Source organism: Melospiza georgiana, chromosome 15, assembly GCF_028018845.1.
Source record: "Melospiza georgiana isolate bMelGeo1 chromosome 15, bMelGeo1.pri, whole genome shotgun sequence".
Classification (NCBI taxonomy): Eukaryota; Metazoa; Chordata; class Aves; order Passeriformes; family Passerellidae; genus Melospiza; species Melospiza georgiana.
In genome coordinates this window covers 10,938,362-10,960,401 of record NC_080444.1, presented here as the reverse complement: position 1 = coordinate 10,960,401, position 22,040 = coordinate 10,938,362, and the positions used below count along the sequence as shown (strand labels likewise).

Here is a 22,040-nt window from a genome sequence, read left to right as displayed (position 1 = left end):
AGGGGCAAGAATTCCTCTGCTGGGATGTTCTGCTCCTGTGCCACCCCTCCCCTCCCAACAGCAGAATATCATGGAAGTGCTTTAAGTTTCTCTTACACTTGATTCACATAAACACATTTTTTATTTTCCAGTCCACATGAAAACCATGGGACTGGCAGAGTCTCTTTTCCATGCTGTTGGCTGTCAAGGATTATTCAAATTAATCAGTGAAGTTTTTTGAAATAATTTTAATTGATTTGATATAGGAGAGGTTGGTTTCCCAATACATTTCCTGTGTTTTCCCTATCTTTTGGAAAAAATGTTTGATGTCAAAGTGAGGATAAACTTGGGAAAGGCCAATTAGGCAAAAATGCGCCCAAAGTGCTTCACAGAGAAACTGTGAGCCATGGCCTTAAGCTGGAAAAAATAGCAGGACAGAATGTACAAAGTCTGGGGAGTCACTTCTGGTGACAGTGCAGATCTGGGGTGTACACATCATGCTAAAATAAACAAGGATTTACAGGGAAATTTGAAAAGACAAAGCACATTTTTTTTCTGTTGACCGTATCTTTCAGAAAATTTCCCTGCCGGAAGTAGTACTAGAGTCAGCGAAGCTTCTTATTTAAAAACTGCAAACATAATGCAGGTTAGTAGCATTTTCCTATCTCTGCCCTCCCCCCTCCCTCCCTAGTTGTGTGTTCATTGCTTTTTTGGGGAATTGGTGAAATCGTAATTGCTAGGAAGCCTCATTCGTTTTCTTATCTTTGAGTGGTTTCCCGATGACTGGGGTCACCCTGACACCGGTTTCAGAAAATTTAGGTAGAAAAAATCCTTAGCTGAAGGTCTTGGTTTCTGCCATCACTCTTTGAGGCACTCACTGCCATTCACCCTGGCCAAGGCTGAGGCCGGAGAGCCTTTGCCATGGAGAACCAGAGCTGGGGATGGATATGGGGCTCTGTCCTTTTCTGTGCAGATATCCACACTCCTCAGGTGCTGTTAGAGGTGTGTGACATCAAGTGAGGGCTCAGCTGCACCATCCTCAGGGGAAAAGCCCTGGTCCATCATGCTCAGCCAGCCCCAGGCCCTGCCTACACAAGCCAGGTCTGCTTGCACCCCTCCCCTGTCAACTTCTCCTTATCCCTGCAAAATAAAGGGATTCCTGCACCCTGAAAGAGAAGGAAGACAACATGCAATGTTCTTAGGCTCATTTGAGCATCTGCCAAAGAGAATGTCCTGACTACAGAAATTAATTTTCTTTAATGGCTGTTTAAAGATTTTTCCTCTGAAAATTGTGCTCTGGTAATACACTGATTGCTGAGGAGTGTCAGCCCATTGCTGCTGATTGAAAGGATTTAAAGAACTGCAAGTCCAACTTCTGCTTGTGGACTCCTTCCAAGAATTCAAGGTAGCCCCTGACTTGCTTACAAAGAAAGAGGGATCCAGAAATTCCTTCCATCAGCTGCATGGCTTTGGAAGCAGCAAGGCACAGTTTGTGCAACCTCAGGACTCTGATGATCAGGCTCTTTGCATTTTGCAGCAGGCCACCCCCATGGCTTTCCACTGTCCCTCCCCTTGAGAAGCAAGTTCCCTGGGGCTGCCAAGCTGCAGGGCTGCTGCCACCCCAAGGAAAAGAGCTTCACGAAGAGCTCAGAGCAGGGCAGGTGAAGCTCAGCATCCACACTCCATCTCTGAGACACTTATGCTCCATCTTCCCGTTTGCAGACACTGCCATGAAGAACCAGAACATAACTCCCTGAGCAGAATTCACCCATTCATCTGGTTAGAGATGGGCCTTTGCTTTATTCTGAAGCAAGGGAAAATTCTGTTGTTGAACAGCCAGAGTTAGGTTACCCTGTAGAGAAAGTAATAAAAGTTCTCTTTGAAGCTTGTCAATTTTGGGTAGATTAGGAGACAGCAATGAACTCACCTTCAACCAAAGTGACACCCATCACTGCTGACCTTGCCAGAGATGGACAGCAAGCTGTATTCCCCTGGGAGAGCCACAGCTATTCCAGAGAATCTGCAACTTGTCCCACACAACATGCAAAATAACATCACAACTTTATTTTCACTTTTAAAGCATAAAATACATCAAAATTTAACTGTGTGGCACTCATTTAAATTCTTTCAAATTATGGTGATTCTTAGCTCAGGTACAGAAATATGTAGAAAGGTAAGTTAAGAAGTCTCACAGTTTTAGACTCTGGCTGAAATTGTTACAAAGTTTCAGTAGAATAGATAGGAAGGAACTACATTTTCAGACACCTACACTGAGCTCTATCAAGGCAGGCAGTGTACAATGTTTCAGGTTGGGCTGTCTGCAGCATGTAATTACTTGGCATTCTAATGAACATAGGAGCCTAAGGAACTGACACTGCATTTCATGATCTCAGAGCACTGATCAATGTTCTTCTTTATCCTGTAGAATGTCTCCACATACTCAGAACGGCCCAGAAGTTCCACAAAATCTTCATCGTGAGTAATCACCAGCAGCTGAAAGTTGCGTTGGTGTAAGCGGCTCTTTATTATCCTGCAAAGAGAAATATCCAGTGTGCATTTCCCTACAGCCCAGGCCAGCATCACAGAACTTGCCAATACACAGCACTAAAATATTTCAGTATTGATAATGAATGATATGAACCACTGAGTAATCTAATGCTGATTATCCGCTCTTTTTAACCACATAAAAATCCCCTGAAATTATATAAGAAATACCTTTTTTCTTTTCCAGATAGAGATGGAATCTGAAACTACTCACAACAAAGACATGCCAGCTTAAAATATAATGCCAAATGGGTATTGAAAAATACCCACTGTTAAGCACCACAAGGAGAGCTCACTTACTCCACCAGGGCATGTGCCAGGGACTCGATGTTTTCTCGGTCCAGGTTGGTTGTAGGCTCGTCCAGGGCCAGAATGCCACAGTTGATACAGAATGTTTCTGCTAGAGCAAGGCGAATGATGAGAGAAGCAAGCACCTGAGGGAAAGGAAAAACCACAAAAATCTCAGGCTTCAAAGTGTTTAAAGAGGATCTACACAAAACAACTTGTTTTTAATGCCATTACAAACCGTGACTGAAGTTTACAGAACAATGTGCTGACAGTGCACAAAATGACAGTAACTGACTACTTACTGAAAAACTACATTGAAACTTCTAGTTTGAATTCAAAGATTGACTCTACAAAGAAGCACTCAAAATTCAGAAGACAAAATTCAGAAGACACTGCAAGTAAGGATTCTGATCTGAGGTAAAGCTGCTATGACACTGCCATTTGCATTACCCCAACACTCTGCTCAAGCCCACTCCACTGCAGCAGGTGGAAATCTGTCTGCACATTACTGAGTTACTGAACTTCTTACTATAATGGAAGACAGTGGGATTTACTACCTTCTGTGTTGGCTTTGCATCAAATGATGTGTAATGAACCACTGAAAACTACAGAACGCTCAATGGAAACTGCTGCCAAAAATATTTTCCAATTATCATGAGTGCTGGCATCACATTTTACCATCAAAGAATTCTCAGAACTTCAGCTAAGGAACTTGTTAAAGTTTCACTCTCACTTACATAGGACTCTAACGCAACATCCTAAAGTACCCCAAGGAAAGGACACATTGAATAGGACAGACAGGTGGAAAGAACCCTCAGCATGTGTGGGTGTGGTTAATGGTGATGAACTCTGACCACAGGTCACAGCTGTGTGTCACCAGGCAGCTTGGCCAGTGTGTTCCTGAAGAGGAATGGACAGCTCAGAGAGCTGCAAGCTGACAGCACAGGGGGAAATGCAATGCCTGGAAGTATGGCTAGGTGTGATATTGGTGTGACAAGAACTGAAAGGCTGCAGTCAGCAGCAGGTGAAAGCAACATAATTTGGTGGAAGAGAGATCCTATCAACCTAGAAGTAGATGCAGGTGCAATAAGAAGACCAAGGGCTCAGAAAGAAAGAAAAGAAAGAGGAAGCAAGTCAATAGACCTGAAGCTGAGGTAACCTCAGTGGTAACCAGGAAGAGACAAAACAGGAGGACTTGAACCTGAGGACAGAGGAAGTGAAACCCTTCACTCCTGCAGGGCACCAGCCCAGTGCTCATCTGAAACAATGGATTTTGGCAGCCCAAAGCAGGGGTCAGATGCTGAGTCACACATTGTGTGTGTAACACCCAGAGAGAGTGAAGGGAAGTTGTACACAATAATAAATTAGAGCTGGAGCTGCCTGTGCTTTGTCACTTCACTCTCCTGCATTGATGTGAGTCAGGTTTCAGCATCCCTGTTGCTGTGTACTGAAGACAAAGAGCCATTACCTTTTGCCCAGCACTGCACCTTCCTCTCATATCCAGTGCTGTATCTCCCTTCACCATCACCACCCTGTAATTGTAATTTCTTCTCTTGTCAGTGGCTGAGGCATTCTCATCTGCATCAGAGCGGATTTCTATATACTCAATATCTGAAAATGGAAAGGAGACAGCTCATACATTATCAAAAATCTTGAAAGATATCATAGGATTAGTGGGAGATGAGAGGTATAATATGTAGTAACAATAAAAATTCCATTCAGAACTCCCACTGATAGATCCATCTTGGAAAATACCTTTTCCAAAATGGAAGGAATGAACTCATGCACTGTCCTGTGACAAAGAAACCTAACCTTTGGAAAACACAGAAAAGTGAAAATTAACTCTATTTATCCTGCATGTTTCTACATAATGTGCAATAAAAAGATTATAGTGGTGAATAACAGATACAGCCTTTCTCATTTTGCCAACAAACACTTTTCCTTCTGCAGTGCCCAATATCAAACAGATCCATTTGGGTAAAACTTTAAAATATATTATTACCTACCTTGTCCTCTGTAAATGCTTCGCCACAGGTCCCGAATTATTTTGTTAATTTCTTCCATTTTCATGCTATGAAATGTCATTATTGCTCTAAAAACAGCAAAAAATATAAACTGTTAGAGAGGCAACCATGGACTTCTATGGACTGCTAGGGGCTTTAAGGCAGGTGGCAGCTCCCTTTCCATTCCCTTCATACTTTTACTAAAAATAGAGAAAATACTAATTCATTTTGGACAGAGAAGTACCTAAAGAATAACAACATGCCATTGTGTAAATAATTCTGTGCTCACAAACAGCTCAGTTCTAAGAAGTAGGAAAGTAATGACAACAAATATATTTGCAGTTACTCAAGGGAGAATGACTTGACCTGACTTTTTAAGAGATTTATGATTTATGTGTGAGGTTTATTGTCAGCCTGACACCAAGATGATGAATTTGATGTTAAGCTTTCCAGAACAGGAGTGTTATTCTGGCACAGTCTGCCAACAGGGCAAACAACAGGTATTGTCACAGCAGGAAAGGAGAACCTGAAGTCTCCTCAGAGCAGAGAATTCCATCTGAGAATATAATTTGTAATTATCCAAACAGGCATTATGACAAGAAATACTTAGCAGCAGCAAGAGTAACACAGGATATCATTAATAACTTTTAATTTAATTTCTCTGGTTAACATAGTAGCGTGACTTTAGTTTATTAACAGATGAAATCTTACAAAACACTCAGAAAAAGACAGGACAGAGCATTTCTAACTTGTCTTTTTACAGAAAAGCTACTCTGTAATGAAAGAAATGCTCACTTGCTTTATGGCAATGTCTTCTTTCAAAAAATGTGGTGGAAATAAAATATCCTTCTGAAATGGACTTTTACACATGCTTTTTCTACCTTAGCTCTTCCACCTGTTCTGGGGAATACTGAGGTATCAACTCTGATAGGTTTTGTTAAGTGAAAATGAAGCATTTTCAACTATTTGCTTAGGCCCAAGAATGCATTCCTCATCAATATTTATCACAAATCTCTAAATAGAGTCAACAAATATCATCTGATAGGATGGAACACCCAAAATGTTTTCCCAGCCCCAGATACAGCTCTGGCCATTAGTTAGCATTTTGCCTTGCTGATTTTTCAGACGATTACCGCTAAGTGATGCTTATCTATTTTTCTTGAAATTACAAGACTGTTTTCCTGTTTAGCCTTAAATAGAAACAATAGATGATTTGATACCATACAAAAAAATTCTAAAAAGGAAATTCTTGGAGTGCATTTCCATTACAACTGAAAGGGAAGACTTATACACGCTCTGAATAACTTAGATCTTCACAAAGATTTTGGATTAGCTTACATTTTAATATCATGTTTACTTTATTTAATGTTATTATCAAACCAGCTAAGAACAGGGATCCTCTAGAATGTCCTTTCAACTTGGAAAGTTCTCATTTATTTTGTTTCTTGACCATTATGCTGTATCCTCAAGCACGTAATTACTCTTTTGTGCTCCTTTTCCAGCACTAGCAAACCCTTTTCAAGAGAAGGCCAAAATTCCATACTTTATTCAAGGCATGGGTGTATTGAGAATTCCTACAGTGACCAAAATGTTTATTTTTCTCTTTTTTTCAATCCTAATACATATCTTTCTGCCACTGAGAACCAGTTTTCTATTTCCTGAAATGTATCCACTGATTCCAAAATCCTCTCCCACTGTCCATCAAGATGTTCACTGCTATTCCATCATGATAACCAACCAAACAGGGTTTTTAGGGAGCCACATGTTTTATTTTGTATATGGTTACCAATTTTGAGATGCTCTTTTTGCCCAGTCAGTCCAAGACTAGCTAACAAGCTTCCAGAGGAAACAGAAACAAGAACAAACTTGCTACACTTTCCATCAAATGCCAGATATGTTTCTTATGACCTTATTTTCTTTAATATAAGCACAAAACCACCCACACTGGAAAAGGGCAAAAAAATCCTCTACATTGTAATGTTCTTTAAAACACAATTATTTACCTGAGCAAATGCCATAGGAAACAAGAAATTTACCTGGCAAATGTTACTCATGGTAAGATATGACCAGAAGAAGCTAAAATCTATTGCTATAGAAATGAAAGCAGAAGGGCTCTGGTTAAAAATGAAGGATTTAAACATCAATCTCACCTTGCCTTATCTCTCTCCTACTGCAGTACTGCAAATATAAGTCCTAACACGTACAACCAAAACTCCAAGTAAGGCTTTCAGAGAATTGGGAATACAAATATCAGACTTACCTATGACAGTATTAAATTCCAATTAGTACCATCAAAGCATTTAATATGTGTACATTACAGACATTACCTTACAAATTTCCTACATCATACCAATCCTGTGCAGCTTCCAGTACAGTTTCATTGATTTACTTAGGAAGTTATACCTTGTCATGTTTTCTTAATATTTAAATGTCAAAATATATGAAGAGAAATTATGTATCTCAAGGAATGATATTAATTTCCTCTAAGTCACCCTGGAAGCCTGAAATTGAAAGCTGCTTTGATGTGGAAACCCAGGGCACCAGGAATATTTCTCTGTCTGCTCTGGGGTGCCCTGACCCCCAGGGGAGCACTGACTTTGACACTCATTCATAGAGAAAGTTTCCTAGACTTCATAATAGATTAGAATCCACAGAAATGTGAAATAGATTACAGAGAGCAGTGTAGGTGTATCGCATGGTGAGACATTTAGGTTTGGGGATTTTTAGTATGATGTGGATGGCAGCAAGATGGAGGGCACAGGGTGTCATCCTGGGTTTCTTCTTCATGCTTCTTCTTCCTTCTTTTCCATGGGTTTGGGTGGCATTTTGTAATTGGGCAGAAAAGTTCACATTGCAGCTGTTTGGGATCAGTTATTGGGTTAACAGGGAAAATAATCCAGGTATCAGTTCTTAATTGGATAGTTTAAAAGACCTTGGAACAAAAGATTGCTGGCCATTTTGTGCCTTCTAATGAAAAGCTGCTGAACTCACAGTAATGAGACTGTTTTACTGATAAGAAATAATAAACACCTGAGTATGAACATGAACTAATGTCTCAAGTGCCTTCAATCCACACCCAGAGAAACCCAACAACTGGGACCCCCACACTTCTGCATCAGGGTTATCAATACCAATGAAGATGAAAACATTTAAGAATCACCCTCATTGGACAACACTTACTTATCAAGAGCCTTGTAATAGAGGTCCAGATCTTTGTTCACCAGCTCTGTGGTTCTCATGACAATCATCATGTCCCTGTATTTTTCCTCTGCATCTCTGAACTGGGGCTCTCGGAGCTCCTTCCTGAAGCGAACGATCTCCTCCTCAAAGCCCCGCTGCCGGCCAAGGGCCACGTGGTGGTTCCTCTTCAGGGATTCTATCTTCTCCTCCAAATGCTTCTGCTCACTGTCAAACCACAATTGATACACTTGTATTTTGTGTTTAGTGTTTCAATTTTTTAATCAGAGCTCTAATTTCGAGTTTATGTTGGACAACAGCTCATTGTATCATATCTATAAAGTATGTAACAGTTAAAATTATAGTACTAATGCCACTGAAATGAAGACATTTTTTAAATAAAAATAGTTTTAAGTTTGTTAAGTTTTAAGTTGTCAAGTTCAAATGCTAAAGTGCTACATGTATAAACAAAAAAAAATTAATTTTATAGATGGATACTGAACAAAATAAGATTAATTACTGGGTAAGCTCTAGCATGCTAAATAAATATTTCACATACAAGAACCAGCAAAGGGCTAATTACTTTTCAAATGTGTTTATTATCTAAGCAATTATTACTAAACTATTGAAGTAAACAAAATTTGCTGCTGGGAACTAAGTGAGCAGACTGAAAATAAAAACTAAATACTCTCATCCAGAAGCATGAATTATTTAAATGTGGATTTCTCAGTAAGCATCATGAAAAGGATTGGACTGGAACAGGTATGAGCAGATATCTCTATTTCTAGCCAGAAGCACTGTATAATTTCACAGAGTCATTCACACTGTGGTCACAGGGATATCAACCAAACACAGGTGTGAAGGAGAAAGTGGCCTGCATGAATGGGGTGAGGAGAGGATCAGACACCCTAAAACACAGTGAAGTCACTACAACATCCAGATGTTCCATGAATTCTTGTGCAAAGCACACCATTCTGTTCTGATGGTGCTTACTTTTTCATCTGGGGGACTTTCATTTCTCCCATCTCCTTCATAAGTTTTTTTATGTCATCTTCAACTTCTTTTAGCTCCTCATTCCGCTTCCTCAAGGTGAGATTATCCTCCAGCCACCTCTCCTGGATCTAGCTCCAAAAACCCAGAAATTGTATAACGTTTCAGTATGTTGGTTATCAATTACAATGTATCAGTTCTGCACAACTCTGAAACGTGCTGCAAGCATAAAATAATTGAAAACAACAAAAATTATCACAGGGAGAACTTAGACTGTCCTAAAAATAGAATAAAATGGAAATCAGCAGTATTATTTAATCTTTCAAACTGGAATAACACTTAGCAGTGTTTACTGTCACAAGTGAACACAAGACTGATTCTTTTTAAGAATATTAATCCATGTTTCAACCATGGATTTCTAGACAAGTAGTTTTCACCAAGGACAGATTTAACTAAGTCCCCTATTGAAGTTTTACAACAGTAGACAGTAACTGAAAGGGTAGAATGGGGAAGGACATATTTCCTATAAGGAATGTAAACTGTATTTGAAACATATACACAAGAATTCAAAGTACAGGATAAATCTGGAATAGCAAGCAACTTTTGGTACCTGCAGTTTGTACTTTACTTATAAAGGCATGTATCCTCCACATAAAGATACTCCTGAAAATGCTGACTACTATCCCACCAGACTTAACTCTTAGAAATACCATCAGATGATAGTTAGAGATAAATGGTTTTTAAATTTCCACATACAAATCTCAAGACTATTTTCAGCCTAATGCACGTATAGCAACTCTCCTAACTAACAACTGATCAAATAAACCAAAAGGAAGCTCATTTCACACCACTACAGACAATCCAGAACTAGGAATTATTTCAACTATGCCAAGTATAATTCAACAATATACCCACCTTTTGAGTGTCAATATCTTGTCGGGTCACTTCCATCTCTTTACTTATCTTTTCCTTCTGTTTCTCACAGGCAGCCAAACGAGAATTTACTTCTTCAAGTTCAGACTCCTTTTGCTAAAGAAAGATGAAGAAAATGGCATATGATTTAAAAACAAAAGTAATTTTGATGCTAACCTTTTACTGACTAAAAAAAGATTTAGATTTTAGATTACCTTTTTATAGTCTTCTTTTCCTTGTTGAATATAGTTTTCAATTTCTTTCACGTACTTGTTTATATCTTTAACTTTCTCATTTATGTTATTCATCTGCAGAGAAAAGATACCACATGAAATATTGTCTTCTGTCCAAGAACAGATATGCTCTGTATCAAAGATACTGGATGACACTACCACAATTCCTTATTCTAAGTCCTTTTAGTTTTCTAATAAAGTCTTCACCTTCTACAATCCCAGTACCTCTTATAAACATGAAAATGTTTCCCAAAACAAGTGAGGGCCACTTAACCTGAGAAGAATCAGTGTGTCCCTTGGCAAGGATGGATGATGGTCATCCTTGCTGCTCCTCTTGGGTCTACTTAGGAAGGGCTTTTGAATGCCATCAGCTAATAAATATTGCCAAATGTCCCAAGCAGTCTTTTTTCAAGACTGCCAAAGGTGAATTACAATTGAGTTCATGTCCTGAGTGACATGTTTCTTTTATTCCCTGAAAGCTCTACCAATCTAAAGCACCTCCTGGTGTCACTGATGTTTTCTAAAAGCAAACTCAGTACCACAGCTCCCATCCACTGAAAAACAATGTCTAATCCTATCTCACAGCTATGCCAAGAGCAAACAAACCTTCTCTTGTGTTTCTTTATTACTTGCAGTCCTTTTATTCACTAGCTCCTCCTTCTCCTGCTGCAATTTGTCTAACTTTGCCTCCAAAGGAAGTACTTGTTCTTCTGCTTCCTGAAAAGTAGTTGGAAAAAGTAGTTCTTATTTTCACATTCTGGTGAAGATCAATACTTTTTCAAGCAGTAAAAAAGGTAATATGGTTGCTTATTTCTTTTTTGTGTGTGTATTAAAAAAAGGAAATATGAAAATATGAATTAAAAAAATTCAAGAAATTCCCATAGATACACAACAGCAACACAGTACAAACATTTAAAAATCCATCCCACTGTCTAGGATTAGAGACAATATTAAGTATGACGAGATTATTATTTTTTATTTCAAGGCCAGCAAAACTAAGGGTTAAACAACTGAGAGTATTTGTCACCTTGATCTCTCTGCATAAGGACTGGACCTCAGTGGTTAACTCCACAGTCTGCTCCTCCAGCTGCCGCCGCCGCTGCATGCTGCTGACAATCTGCAGCTTCTCTGCCTTGAGCTCATTCACTGCACTCTTCAGCTGCTGGATCTGGCTTTGCTGGTCCTGCTTGTGTTTCTGATTTAACTCAATTTTACTGGTAACTGCAGATGAAAACAGAGTCAATCTGTTATCAAAACCATTGTTGTAATCCTTATGAAAATTCATCTCTAAATGAAGCTGGTGCAACGCCAAAAACCAGTAAGAACAAACTAGGAGAACAGAATTATTTAAGAACATAAAAGAAGTAAACTAAAATTTTAAGGGCAAGAATTTTGGAACATTACATTTAGTAAAAAGTGAAATAACAGGTTTGTAGGACCTACCTGTATCCCACAGCTGTTTTTTCTCTTGTTTTTCTCTGCTTACTTGAAGCACAGTCCTACTTAAATTGACACCTAGCAGCTTAGCCTCTTGCTGAGCAATTTTTCGTTCAACATCCCTGATATCAGTCTGAAAGCATGAGGAGAAGAACCATTACTACTGAATTAGTCTTTAACAATGGATTTTTTCACCTCTGGCACATAAGAACAAGCTCAGGGCTTGAGGCACACAAGAGCTTCCAATTTCCTTCCCTTGTAGAGCAATGTCACATCATTAGCAGTAGGGTTATGTCAGCTGCTAGGATCTGGAATTCCTAATTGTGGAAGGAATCAGCCAATAAGGATGCACAGGCCTTTAACATCCCCATCCCAGTTCAGGACAGTTCCATGTGCAATCTGTCCCTGCAACACTGCAATTGTTGGAGCCTCAGGAGTTGCTGACATCTCCACCTTGTGAAATGCTCTCATTCCTTTGCCTGGCCCCAGGTTCCCTAAGAGCTCCTCTGAAGGTTTTCAGTCAAGCAAAGATTTCATGTAGGTAACAGAGCCATGAAGACTGCTAAAAATTGTCTCCCATGCCAGGATAATAAAAAGTTCAGGATTTATCTTTCCCTTTACCATATATTCAGATGGCACAGAACCAGGAAACACTTGTGAGATGCTGGGAATACAGAGAGCTATAGTGACTATGAGGATTAAAAACTCTTAGGTGTACTCATGGTTGTGCTCACTTCTGGATTACATCTCTTTTTTCAGTTCATATAGCACAGAATTGAATCAGAACTCAAGGGACTCTGGAGTGCTCAAAAAATACCACTTTTGTAAATCAAAGTTTTATTAGTACAAGATCATCTAGGTTATACAGTCTTTGGAAGCATTTTAAAATAAGGACCTCAAAGTTATGTCATATTACTGGATAACTACATATTTAAATGCAAAGGAATATCATTTTATGCATTAAAAAAAAGTTACCAAAGCATACCTGATACCTTTCCATCAGAGTTATATCTTGTAAACGTGCTTTGGCACCTTCTTCCTCAGACAAAGCTGTCTGGAGAAGTGATTCCTGTTCTTCTATCTCACCCTTCAGGCCTGTTAAATCTCTGTTTGCATTCTGGATCTTGTTCCTCAGGTCTGGAATTTCCTTATCTTGGAGTTCAACTACAGTTCGCCTAAAATAAAATATAAATCCCTAAAATTTCCTTGGTCAGAAACAACAGCATAAATTGAAGACATTCAAGATCACAAAATCTGTGATATGATTTAGTAGTGGAAGACTAAATTTAGCTAAAATAGTACCTCCTTAACCTTGCTCACATTTAAGCTTGTATTACACACCCAGCCAAGATAATACATCCCTCATTTTAGGTGAGATAAACAAGCAAACAAAATCTCTTTTGGTTTTTAACCAACTTCATTACAGCAAGTGCTCAGAAGCACTGAACAAGAGTGCCCTCTTGTGAAGGACAGCTCTACCCTCATCCATCCTCAAATTCTCTCAAAGTATTTCTCCCAACAATGACATTTTGAAATTCATTAACCAGCCCTAGAATAAAGCCTCCTTGATGTCTGCATAGCTTTTTATAATCAAACCCCACACATTTAAGAGAAAACAGCCTGTAACAATGTGGCTCCCTAAGCACTTTACCTCAGGGGTTTCAGACTCATCATTTCATCACGTTTTTTCTCTTTTCTCTTAAGCTCAGACTCTGTGGACTTCAGTTTGTCTGGGGCCAGGCGCAGTTTGGACTGCAGATCACTGATGACATCCTGCAGCTCAGCCTCTGTCTGAAAAACTCTTTGGCAAACTGGACAACAAGACTGGTTCTCCTCTGTCAGCTGTGTAATGAACTGTGAATAAACTGCAGTGGCTCCAGCAAGCACAGCTGGGTGAAAAACAAACAGAACACTTATGTTGAATAAACAGTGAATAATCAGCTAAATTAGTGTTTCAGAGAAAAAAGTCAAGCTATGCACAAATTTACCTCGCTGTTTGGAACTTTTTTCAATTTCATCTTGAAGTTTGTTCAGGTCACTATCAAAATCTTGACTTCCACAAACATCAAAAAGTTTTGCTTCGTGACTGGACAACTGGGTTTCTTTTTTCTTTAGCTCATTACTGGCATAAGTTTTATCATATTCTACTGATGCCAGTCTCTTGCTGAAATATTAATGCAGAAACACTTTTACTACCTAAACACAAAGATTTAGACTGTTTAAGCAAAACCAAAAGCCATGGAAAGGTAATTTGAAACTGGAATTAGAGAACTATTCATGAGTTGTTTTTTACTGATTTTTCATGCAATCTATAGCATATACTTTTTATTCATCCAAGTACAGCACAAGTGTTTAATTTTAAATCCCTTTTATTTTCTAGATGATTACTGATTAGAAACTTCCTACTCTTTCTAATCAAATAAAACCAAGAACAGGTAATCACACATGAATTTGTGATATAGTCACTAACCACTAATAACAACAACAACAACAACAACTCTGTGACTTATTAGAAAATCAGAAGACCAGCAATTTCCAGCCCCAGGCACATTCATTCAGCTAGAATTAATACAAACAACTAAGGATGTTCCAGATCACTATTTTGCTATCTGCTTTTGGTGCTTTCTTTGACACACTACAAATACTGTGATTTTATTAACCAGCACAAACTATATCAGCTCTGTATCACAGGAATGTTTTCTCTGATTTTGCAGATACCTAAATAACACTAATAAATTAAAGTAAAAAGTATTTTGAACATATGAAACTTTTCAACATTTAAATTTGTAATTACATAAAAACTTGTGAAGAAATAATCTATTAAATTAATACCTACTTCAGATTAGCAAGAGTATCCCTTGTCTGATTAATCTTTTTATTTTTACCATGAAGCCAGTCTTCAAGTTGTTTTTTATTGGGAAAGTATCCCAGCAGTGATGTTAGTTCCTCAGAATGTCTTGACTTTACTTTTCTGATCTGATCTTCTTTCTCTGCCTGGGGAAATGAAGCATTTTAAATGAAATTTTCCTATCTTCAGGTTTATAGCCATCAATGCATTTATTAAACTAATAGTTTCTATCAAGTCAGACAGAAGCTATACATTTGATTGTTGATAAATACACAAATACACTGAAAAATACACAAATGTTGGAGGGACTGTATCAATTCCATGTCCCTCTCTCATGAGATATTGATAAAAACATTACTTTGTCTTTCTTCAGCATCTCCAATTGGGTAATGGTTGTGGTGTGCAGATTCAACTGCTCCATCTCTTGATCCAACCTCCTAAGAGCTCTGTCCAGGTTTATTTTCTCATTTTGCAGAGTCTGTACTTCCTGTTCCAGTGTTTCTATATTGCTGTTCCTCTCAGCCTTCTCCAGATCATGTTCCTATACAAAAAATAGAAGTCCAGAAGACACAATAATTACAAAAATCAATAAAGTTCTAGCTAAAGGAAACAGAAGAAACCTCTTCAGCTGCCTGGCAGCAGCATCAGTAGCTGTTACAGGAATGACACAAGATTTGTAAAGAATAAATGCAAAAGGACAAAGGCTGTGACTGGTGTGGGACAAGAAAAGCCACAGGAAGATACTGGATGCAGTCCTGGAATGCAACACTGCCCCAGCTTGCTCATGCTTTTACCAGAAGCTCACTCATACTTAGTTTGATTGTCTTTATTTTAGTATCTACTGTATATTAAATTTGGAATTACCCCAGTGAGGAGGTTAGAAAAACCACTGTCAAGCAGAATTCATACACTGCTAACAAACATAAAATATTTGGCTGCAAAGGCACGACCAGCTGTTCAGCTGGAACATAAAATGCTTGTAACCTTACTTCATCATATAAAAGACTTATAACCAACTAGTCCATCTCACAGGCAAGTTATCTCCAAAAATGTAGGTAGCACAGAACTTTCAATTCAAAGTTTCTGGCCCAATAATTTGAGAGTAATCAATCTCCTACTTGCCAGCTGTGCTATTGCCCTGTTTACAACTCACCAAGCAGCAGCAGCCAGTCTGTGTGTGGACTGTACAAAACCAAGGTAGTGAACAGACCCTGCCCCAAAGAGTGCACTACCTGAACAGACAAAGCATAAAGGGTATGAAAAGGGCAGAAACACATCTGAAAGAGTAAACATCAAGGGGGGGTTATAGGTTTTGGTACATTTTTTTAATGATAAAGACACAAGCTTTTACTTCAAGCTTCTATAACTTCTTCAATTACACACTAACTTACCATTTTGCCAATCTCCTCATCCAACTCACTAATTCTGTCTGAAAACCCCTCCAATTGCTGCAATTCACATTTGACATTCTTCAGCTCTGCTTGTTTCTTATTTTGAATGTCTGACTTCAGGTCAATGGTTCTTTCTAATCCAGTTTTCTTGTCTCTTATTTCATCTATCTGTTTTTGTTTCATTGCTTCTTTCTGTGCAAATTCTCTCTGAAAGAAGATCAGCAATAATATATTCATTATTTTTTTACAGGAAAATATTTTAAAATACTTCTTCACACTAGTGTGCCAATATTCACCACAGTAAAACACCGAAATACTGAGAAAATTACAACTTGTCCAAAATTAACTGCTGAAATGTTTCTGATAGCAAAATGCAGATGCACCATACCAGTAGCATTCTGTACGTAGCAACTCTATTTTGAAGATGACTTCAACAAAAAGTTGGTTATTTTTAAACCAGCTGGCCATTGTAATTCTTCCTCAGGTTTTTGAGCTTATCAGTAATGCACCTGCATGAGGACTGCTAGAAGAACCTTTCTGATGAACTGCCTGTTCAAAAGCCTTGGTCATCACTCCTAATTCCAAAAGTTCCATAATTCCAAAAAAAACCAGCTTCAGCTCCCCCCCACCAACACTTTCTCCCAGCACCATAAAGACCCATGGGGACCAATAAAACATCAATGGCCCATACAAATGACACCACTTAAACAAGAAAATTCTCACCATCATACGATTTGCAGCTTCTGTGTCCCTGTCCTGCCTGTCCTTCACCAGCCTGTGAAAACTGGCAATGTGCCTGTCAGTGAAAGGGGCTCTCTCAAAGCCATCCAACTCCAGCTGTGCTGCCAGAGACTGAATTAAGGAGTCCCTGGTCACAATGTGCTCCTGGTGACGATCTGCCTGCAGTTGAAGACGACCTCCACAAAAAGAAAAAGTGACACAAATGCTCAAAAACTGAGGCAGGAGACATGCTGAGGATTCAAAGCCAGTTGAAAGCCTTTGAAACCTTGAAGTATTTTTCAACAACACAAAAAGAATAAAAAGCTATAGGTTGAGATTTATATTTCAGGTAACTAAATTTTTATGAATTAAATAAATCAATAATTCAAAAGTAAGCCCCTAAAATCATGATATAATTCTGATAAAAAAACAAAGCCCAAATGTATTTTATGAAAGCATGTATTCTGTGACTCAATACTAGAGCTTTGCTGAAATTCCCATAACCCATCAAAAAAGGATACACAATTGAAAGAACATTAACTTCAAGCTCTCTGACTTGTCCCCAGTCTCCACATGAGACATGGACAATGCCAGGCATTCAGCTTTCATGCTTTTTCTGTTATATGACAAAATGTACTACATGTTGTAATTATAGCTCAGAAAAAATGCCTGTTAGAAACTCCAGGAGAAAAACACCTAAACTTGTCCACCAGCAGGACTCTCCCACCCCACTGTGCAGGTGAACCTGAACTAACACACATTTTAGGAGTTTTGTCCAGTTCAGATCACTTCAATTATCAGTAGCTCCATTTCAGATTTAATTACATTATAAACCACACAGGACTATAGATGAAGTCTGAATTACCTCGTTCAACAAGCAGCTCTGATTTCTCACTGTTAAATCTCTGGCACTCTTTAGTGGCTCTATCTAAATCACGTTTGCAGTCCAACAATCTCTTCTCCTTCTCCTTCACTATTCTCTGGTGGTTCTGGTATCTATCCCTTAGTTGTTCATCTGTTCCTTGAAAAACCTGTACACCACAAACTCATAAATCAATTATTGATGTTTTAAAAAGGTATGGTTTTTACTACAATAGAATTAAAGGAATAAGAATTTAACACCTCACATGCAGATTTTCTACAAGACATACAGGGGGAAAATCTGCAGCAAGCAAAACAGGAAAACTGTTTTTGTTAGACTGATAAAGTAAAATATTCTAAGTTTTTTGTCAAAAAGGCAACCTTTTCCATCTTCTGTTGCAAATCTTGATTATCTTTTTCCATCTGCCGCTTCCTGCTCTCCAGGGCCTTCACATCATTGTCCAACCTCATTACTTTTGTGAGATTCTGCTCAACCACTGCCAGAGAGCTCTGCAAAAGAATGTAGTAAGTAAAATATCTCATCAGCTCATGAATCTCATAATCAATTATTTTAAGTGCAAAACCTCCAGTTTCCTTGAATATGTTTTTAAAATAGGGAACGTTAAGTTTTAGTTTGGTTTTTGTTTTAATTATAGCTTAAAATGGTTTTAGATACCAGCTAAATTTGAGAGAGATTTTAAACCGACAAAAACCCAAAGCTGCTATAAGAATTCTGTTCTTAACCCTTCAATGACTGTTTACAGATTAGAGAAGCATCTGCCAGGTGAGTTGAGGTATGCTTGAGTCTGCTACAGGTCAAAGGATTAGATTTAAAAGTGCAAGATTTTAACCAAGAAATTCATCCACCTTTCACTTCTTTTATTGCTTCGTATTAAAGTATTAACATAATCCTCATGGAAGTTACCTTTAGAGGCTCAAGCTGGTTCTCAATTGATATTACATTCTCCTTAGAAGCAGCCAGCTGAGCCTCTCTGTTGCTGAGATGATCCTGGATTTCCTGAGCTTTCTCTTTATTCTGTTTCAGATATTTCAGTTCTGTCTGACACTCTTTTACTTTTAAGCTTTGTTTCAGCCGTACCTGACGCAGAGCTTCAAGAGCTTTGATGTACCTTTAAAAAAAGCAAAATTTCAGCTGCTTTGGCAATACAGCAATTCTGATGTATGAAACAGCGTCTTAGACATTTTTATTAACATTTATGTTATGAGAATACTGTAATTAAATAAAAACTATGTAAAAAAAGTCAAGGGAAAAACCTTGTTGCTGAAAAGATCTCATCAAATTTTTGTTTCAGGGCCTTCCCTTCACTTAACGGCCAGTTGGATTCTTCTTGGTGACAGAAAATGACATTGTTAAGCACAGCTTTGGAAACACCAAGGGCGTTGATCATCTCCCGATCTATTTCAGCACACTTGGAACTCAGACTGACCTTCTCACCATGCCTGTGGAGACAAAGAAAATCCCCAAAGAACTTACTGGCAAGTTCTTCAAAAAGTGAACTGCATTTTAACAGTATAACCTCATTTTAACATGCCCATTCAAAAACAATTTAACAAGTAACAATTTTTAAGCACAAAATTACCATGCTCAGCAAAGGCATTTAACACTGCCAATTTCTGAAGTCTGTTTCACATAGTAGAACTCTGAGGAACCACTAGAGGGGGCAGGACAACTCTTGAGTTAAAGGAATGTACTTAAACAGTGGAGATGGGAGTTAAACACGGGCCAGAAAGGATGTGAAACTGAAAATGTAAAAACATACTCCACACAATGATACTTTCAAACTGTACCCTACAATCACGGAATCATTGAATGATTTGGGTTGGAAATGTCCATGCCACCCACCTCATTCTTTCTGCCATGAGCAGGGATGCTACACACAGAATCAGGCTGCTCCAAGCCCCATCCACCCTGGCCTTGAACATTTCCACAAAGGGGGCAGCCACAGCTTCTGTGGGGAACCTCTGCCAGTGCATCACCACCCAATAAAGCTTTCAAATAAATACAAGTCAACAGATATAAGTATTTCTTAACACCACAGCTATCAGATGTGGGATTTTTCAATCACTTAACAGATAAAGTAATGAAACTACACAGCTTTATAATCTAAAAGCACTAGTAGCTATGTCAAAGAATACGTTATGCAATTTTCTCTTATCTGATGCATACAAATATACCAAATCCAAACCTATCTTCATGCCAAAGTAAGAAGAAACACTTGACAACTTACTTTGTTCTAGTAATGACAGATTCCAGTGTTTTAAACTCAGGTTCCTTGCCTTTCTGGGTGCAGATCATGGAGCGCTGCACAGCCATGACCTCCCCGTTGACATCTCGGAACTGTAACCGGATCTGAGCTCGCACGTCCGTTTCATTGGCAATCTTTGGCAGAAGCAAAAAAACCCAGAATTAGTGGAATTCTTCTCAAGGGAATGTGTGCCTCTCCAGCTGTGGGGCATGTTCTAATCACCCCCAGCTCTCTGCTTTTCTTCATTTCAGCTCAAGGCTGGCTACAATTTGAGCATCTCTGTTTTATTCACCACCTGAGTGCAGTGGAGTATTTTACTGAGGAGTAAACACACATTGCATCTAGTCACTAGGACTTACCTTTGGATCATGAACAAATGTTTTTCCTTTGGTGCCAGGAGGAAAATCACCAGTGGATATATATTTAAGACATTCAATGATAGTCTAAGGAAACAAAAGTAAGTATATAGTTATAAAGACAAATTTAGAGTAACCAAGATGGACTACAGGCAAATCCACACTAACAGCCCAAACACAAATGAATCAGGTACATAAACAAAGAGAAATAACATTTTAATTTTTGAGTACCATGATACTTTGCAAAAGCAGTTTTAATCAGGATCTGGATCAATTTCCTATGAAAAAATATCAACCAGTGCTCTGCAAATTCCAGGCATGAAAGCAGATTTCTAATAACACTAAACAACACAATATTTATAGCAAACAGCATGACTTTTGCAATAGCATTAAATACCTTTCTGTAGAAATTATTATTCGCATGTTATGGCCTTCCAGAGCTATTTACAGATCAAATCCGAACATAAAGTGAGGCTTACTGTTTTTCCTGCACCATTTGGTCCCACCAAAATAGTTAATGGATTAAAGAAAGTGATAACTTGTTTGTCTTTATCTTCTATCCCGAAACTCCTCACTCCGAGGATGCTCATTTTTTCAATCCTCGACATTTCTGCTGAACTTCTATTTCAAAGTCAGAGGTGAAAACACTGTAAATCCTGTAAAACGGAGCTTTGTGAAAAATCCAGTAGGCAGAAATCACAATAGATTACTGAAAACTGGCTAAACACCTATACAAGCAAGTAAAGCCTACATACTCCACACATTGATACTTTCAAACTGTACCCTACAACCAGAGAATCATGGAATGATTGGATCATGGATCATATATGATAAACGTATTTTAAAACACAGCTAAGGTTCTTCAGTTACTGTTCAAGGTACAAAACATATGAAGGCAAAACCTTATTTCTTTCAAACTGAGAAATTGATCAACTCCAAGCTAAGTGCCATACTTTGTATCGTGAAATCAAACACAATGGCCTGGATAACCCTTTAGTCCACTTCACAAACACTATGCATGTGCCTTCAGAATTCCCCAAACACAAGAGAAGCCTCAATGTTTTTTCCCCTTTGACAACCCACTGTTGTACTGCTACACCCAAGTTTGCCAATGCCTGTTTCTCACAGGCACATGCAGCACCATATCCAGCACCATATCCATCACCATGTCCCCATCGAGCTGTGAAGAGGAAGGCTGGAGCCTTCTCAGGCCATGGGGCGGGCACAGATATGGGGCTGTGCTCGGGTGGGAGCTGCCCCGGGCACTGGAGGGCTCTGGGGGAGGCACCCCGGCCCCCAAGGCGGGTCCCCGGCCCGTGTGGTGTGTGTGTGGCTGCGGGGGTACTCCGGGGCTGTTCCCCATGGCGCGGGCTCGGCCCTCCCGCGGCTCCTCCGGGGGTGCCCGGCGGGGCTCGGCCCGGGCCAGGGCATTTCCTGCCGAGGCAGAGGTGGCAGCGGGGCTTTCCCGCCCGGAGCTCCGCGCCGCGCCGGGGGCGGACACTTTCCAGGGAGCCATCCCTTCCCCTACCCGCAGCCGAGCCGAGCTGAGCTGAGCTGAGCCCGCCGCGGTACCGCGCCCCCGGCCCGGCCGCTCCGTTCCCCCCATGCCCGCCGTCACCTCCGCCCGCCGCCGCCGCCGGCTCGCGCCCCGGCAGCCCCCGCGCCCGCCCCGCCCCGGCCCGGCCCCGCCATGGCGGCCCGCCCGCCGCTCGCACCGCCCCCCGCCGCCCGGGCCCGCGCAGCGCCCTGAGGGGGCTGGCCTGGCTGCCGTGGCCTCTGAGGGCTCGCAATGGAGCTTTGAGGCGGGATCGTGGTTCGAACCCAGCTGGAAATCACAGAATCACAGAATAAGCTGAGCTGGAGGGACCCGCAAGGATCACCCAGTCCAGCCGCTGGCCCTGCGCAGCGCCGTTCTTAAGAGTCGCAGCATCGCCCTGAGCCCTGTCCGAGCGCCTCTTCAGCGCTGTCAGATCCGTGCTGTGACCGCTTCCCTGGGGAGCCTGTGCAGTGCCCAGCCACCCTCTGGGTGCAGAG

The 22,040-nt window shown here is 39.9% G+C and overlaps 1 protein-coding gene across 1 annotated transcript; it reads right to left on the bottom strand.

Annotated features, from left to right (window-relative positions):
• Window positions 1-2,021: 2,021 nt before the first annotated feature.
• Window positions 2,022-21,656, bottom strand: RAD50 (RAD50 double strand break repair protein). The gene is made up of 26 exons (XM_058035023.1): window positions 21,625-21,656; window positions 20,486-20,662; window positions 20,010-20,093; window positions 19,633-19,784; window positions 18,659-18,844; window positions 18,309-18,513; window positions 17,765-17,893; window positions 17,388-17,553; window positions 16,526-16,719; window positions 15,803-16,009; window positions 14,770-14,952; window positions 14,400-14,557; window positions 13,552-13,727; window positions 13,215-13,452; window positions 12,549-12,738; window positions 11,570-11,696; window positions 11,154-11,347; window positions 10,733-10,843; window positions 10,109-10,201; window positions 9,897-10,010; window positions 8,985-9,112; window positions 7,995-8,219; window positions 4,818-4,903; window positions 4,280-4,422; window positions 2,824-2,957; window positions 2,022-2,509 (listed from the first exon to the last, which is right to left on the bottom strand). The coding sequence occupies exons 2-26, from the start codon at window positions 20,612-20,614 to the stop codon at window positions 2,323-2,325; spliced, it is 3,939 nt and encodes a 1,312-aa protein (XP_057891006.1). The 5' UTR covers window positions 20,615-20,662; window positions 21,625-21,656; the 3' UTR covers window positions 2,022-2,322.
• Window positions 21,657-22,040: the final 384 nt, after the last annotated feature.

Excerpts from the sequence above, each read along its gene's own strand:
- RAD50 (XM_058035023.1), bottom strand. The coding sequence starts at position 20,614 with ATGTCGAGGATTGAAAAAATGAGCATCCTCGGAGTGAGGAGTTTCGGG. Across the intron at positions 12,739-13,214 it reads ATGAGTCTGAAACCCCTGAG|GCGAACTGTAGTTGAACTCC; the intron begins GTAAAGTGCTTA and ends ATTTTATTTTAG. Across the intron at positions 2,510-2,823 it reads CTGGCACATGCCCTGGTGGA|GATAATAAAGAGCCGCTTAC; the intron begins GTAAGTGAGCTC and ends TTCTCTTTGCAG.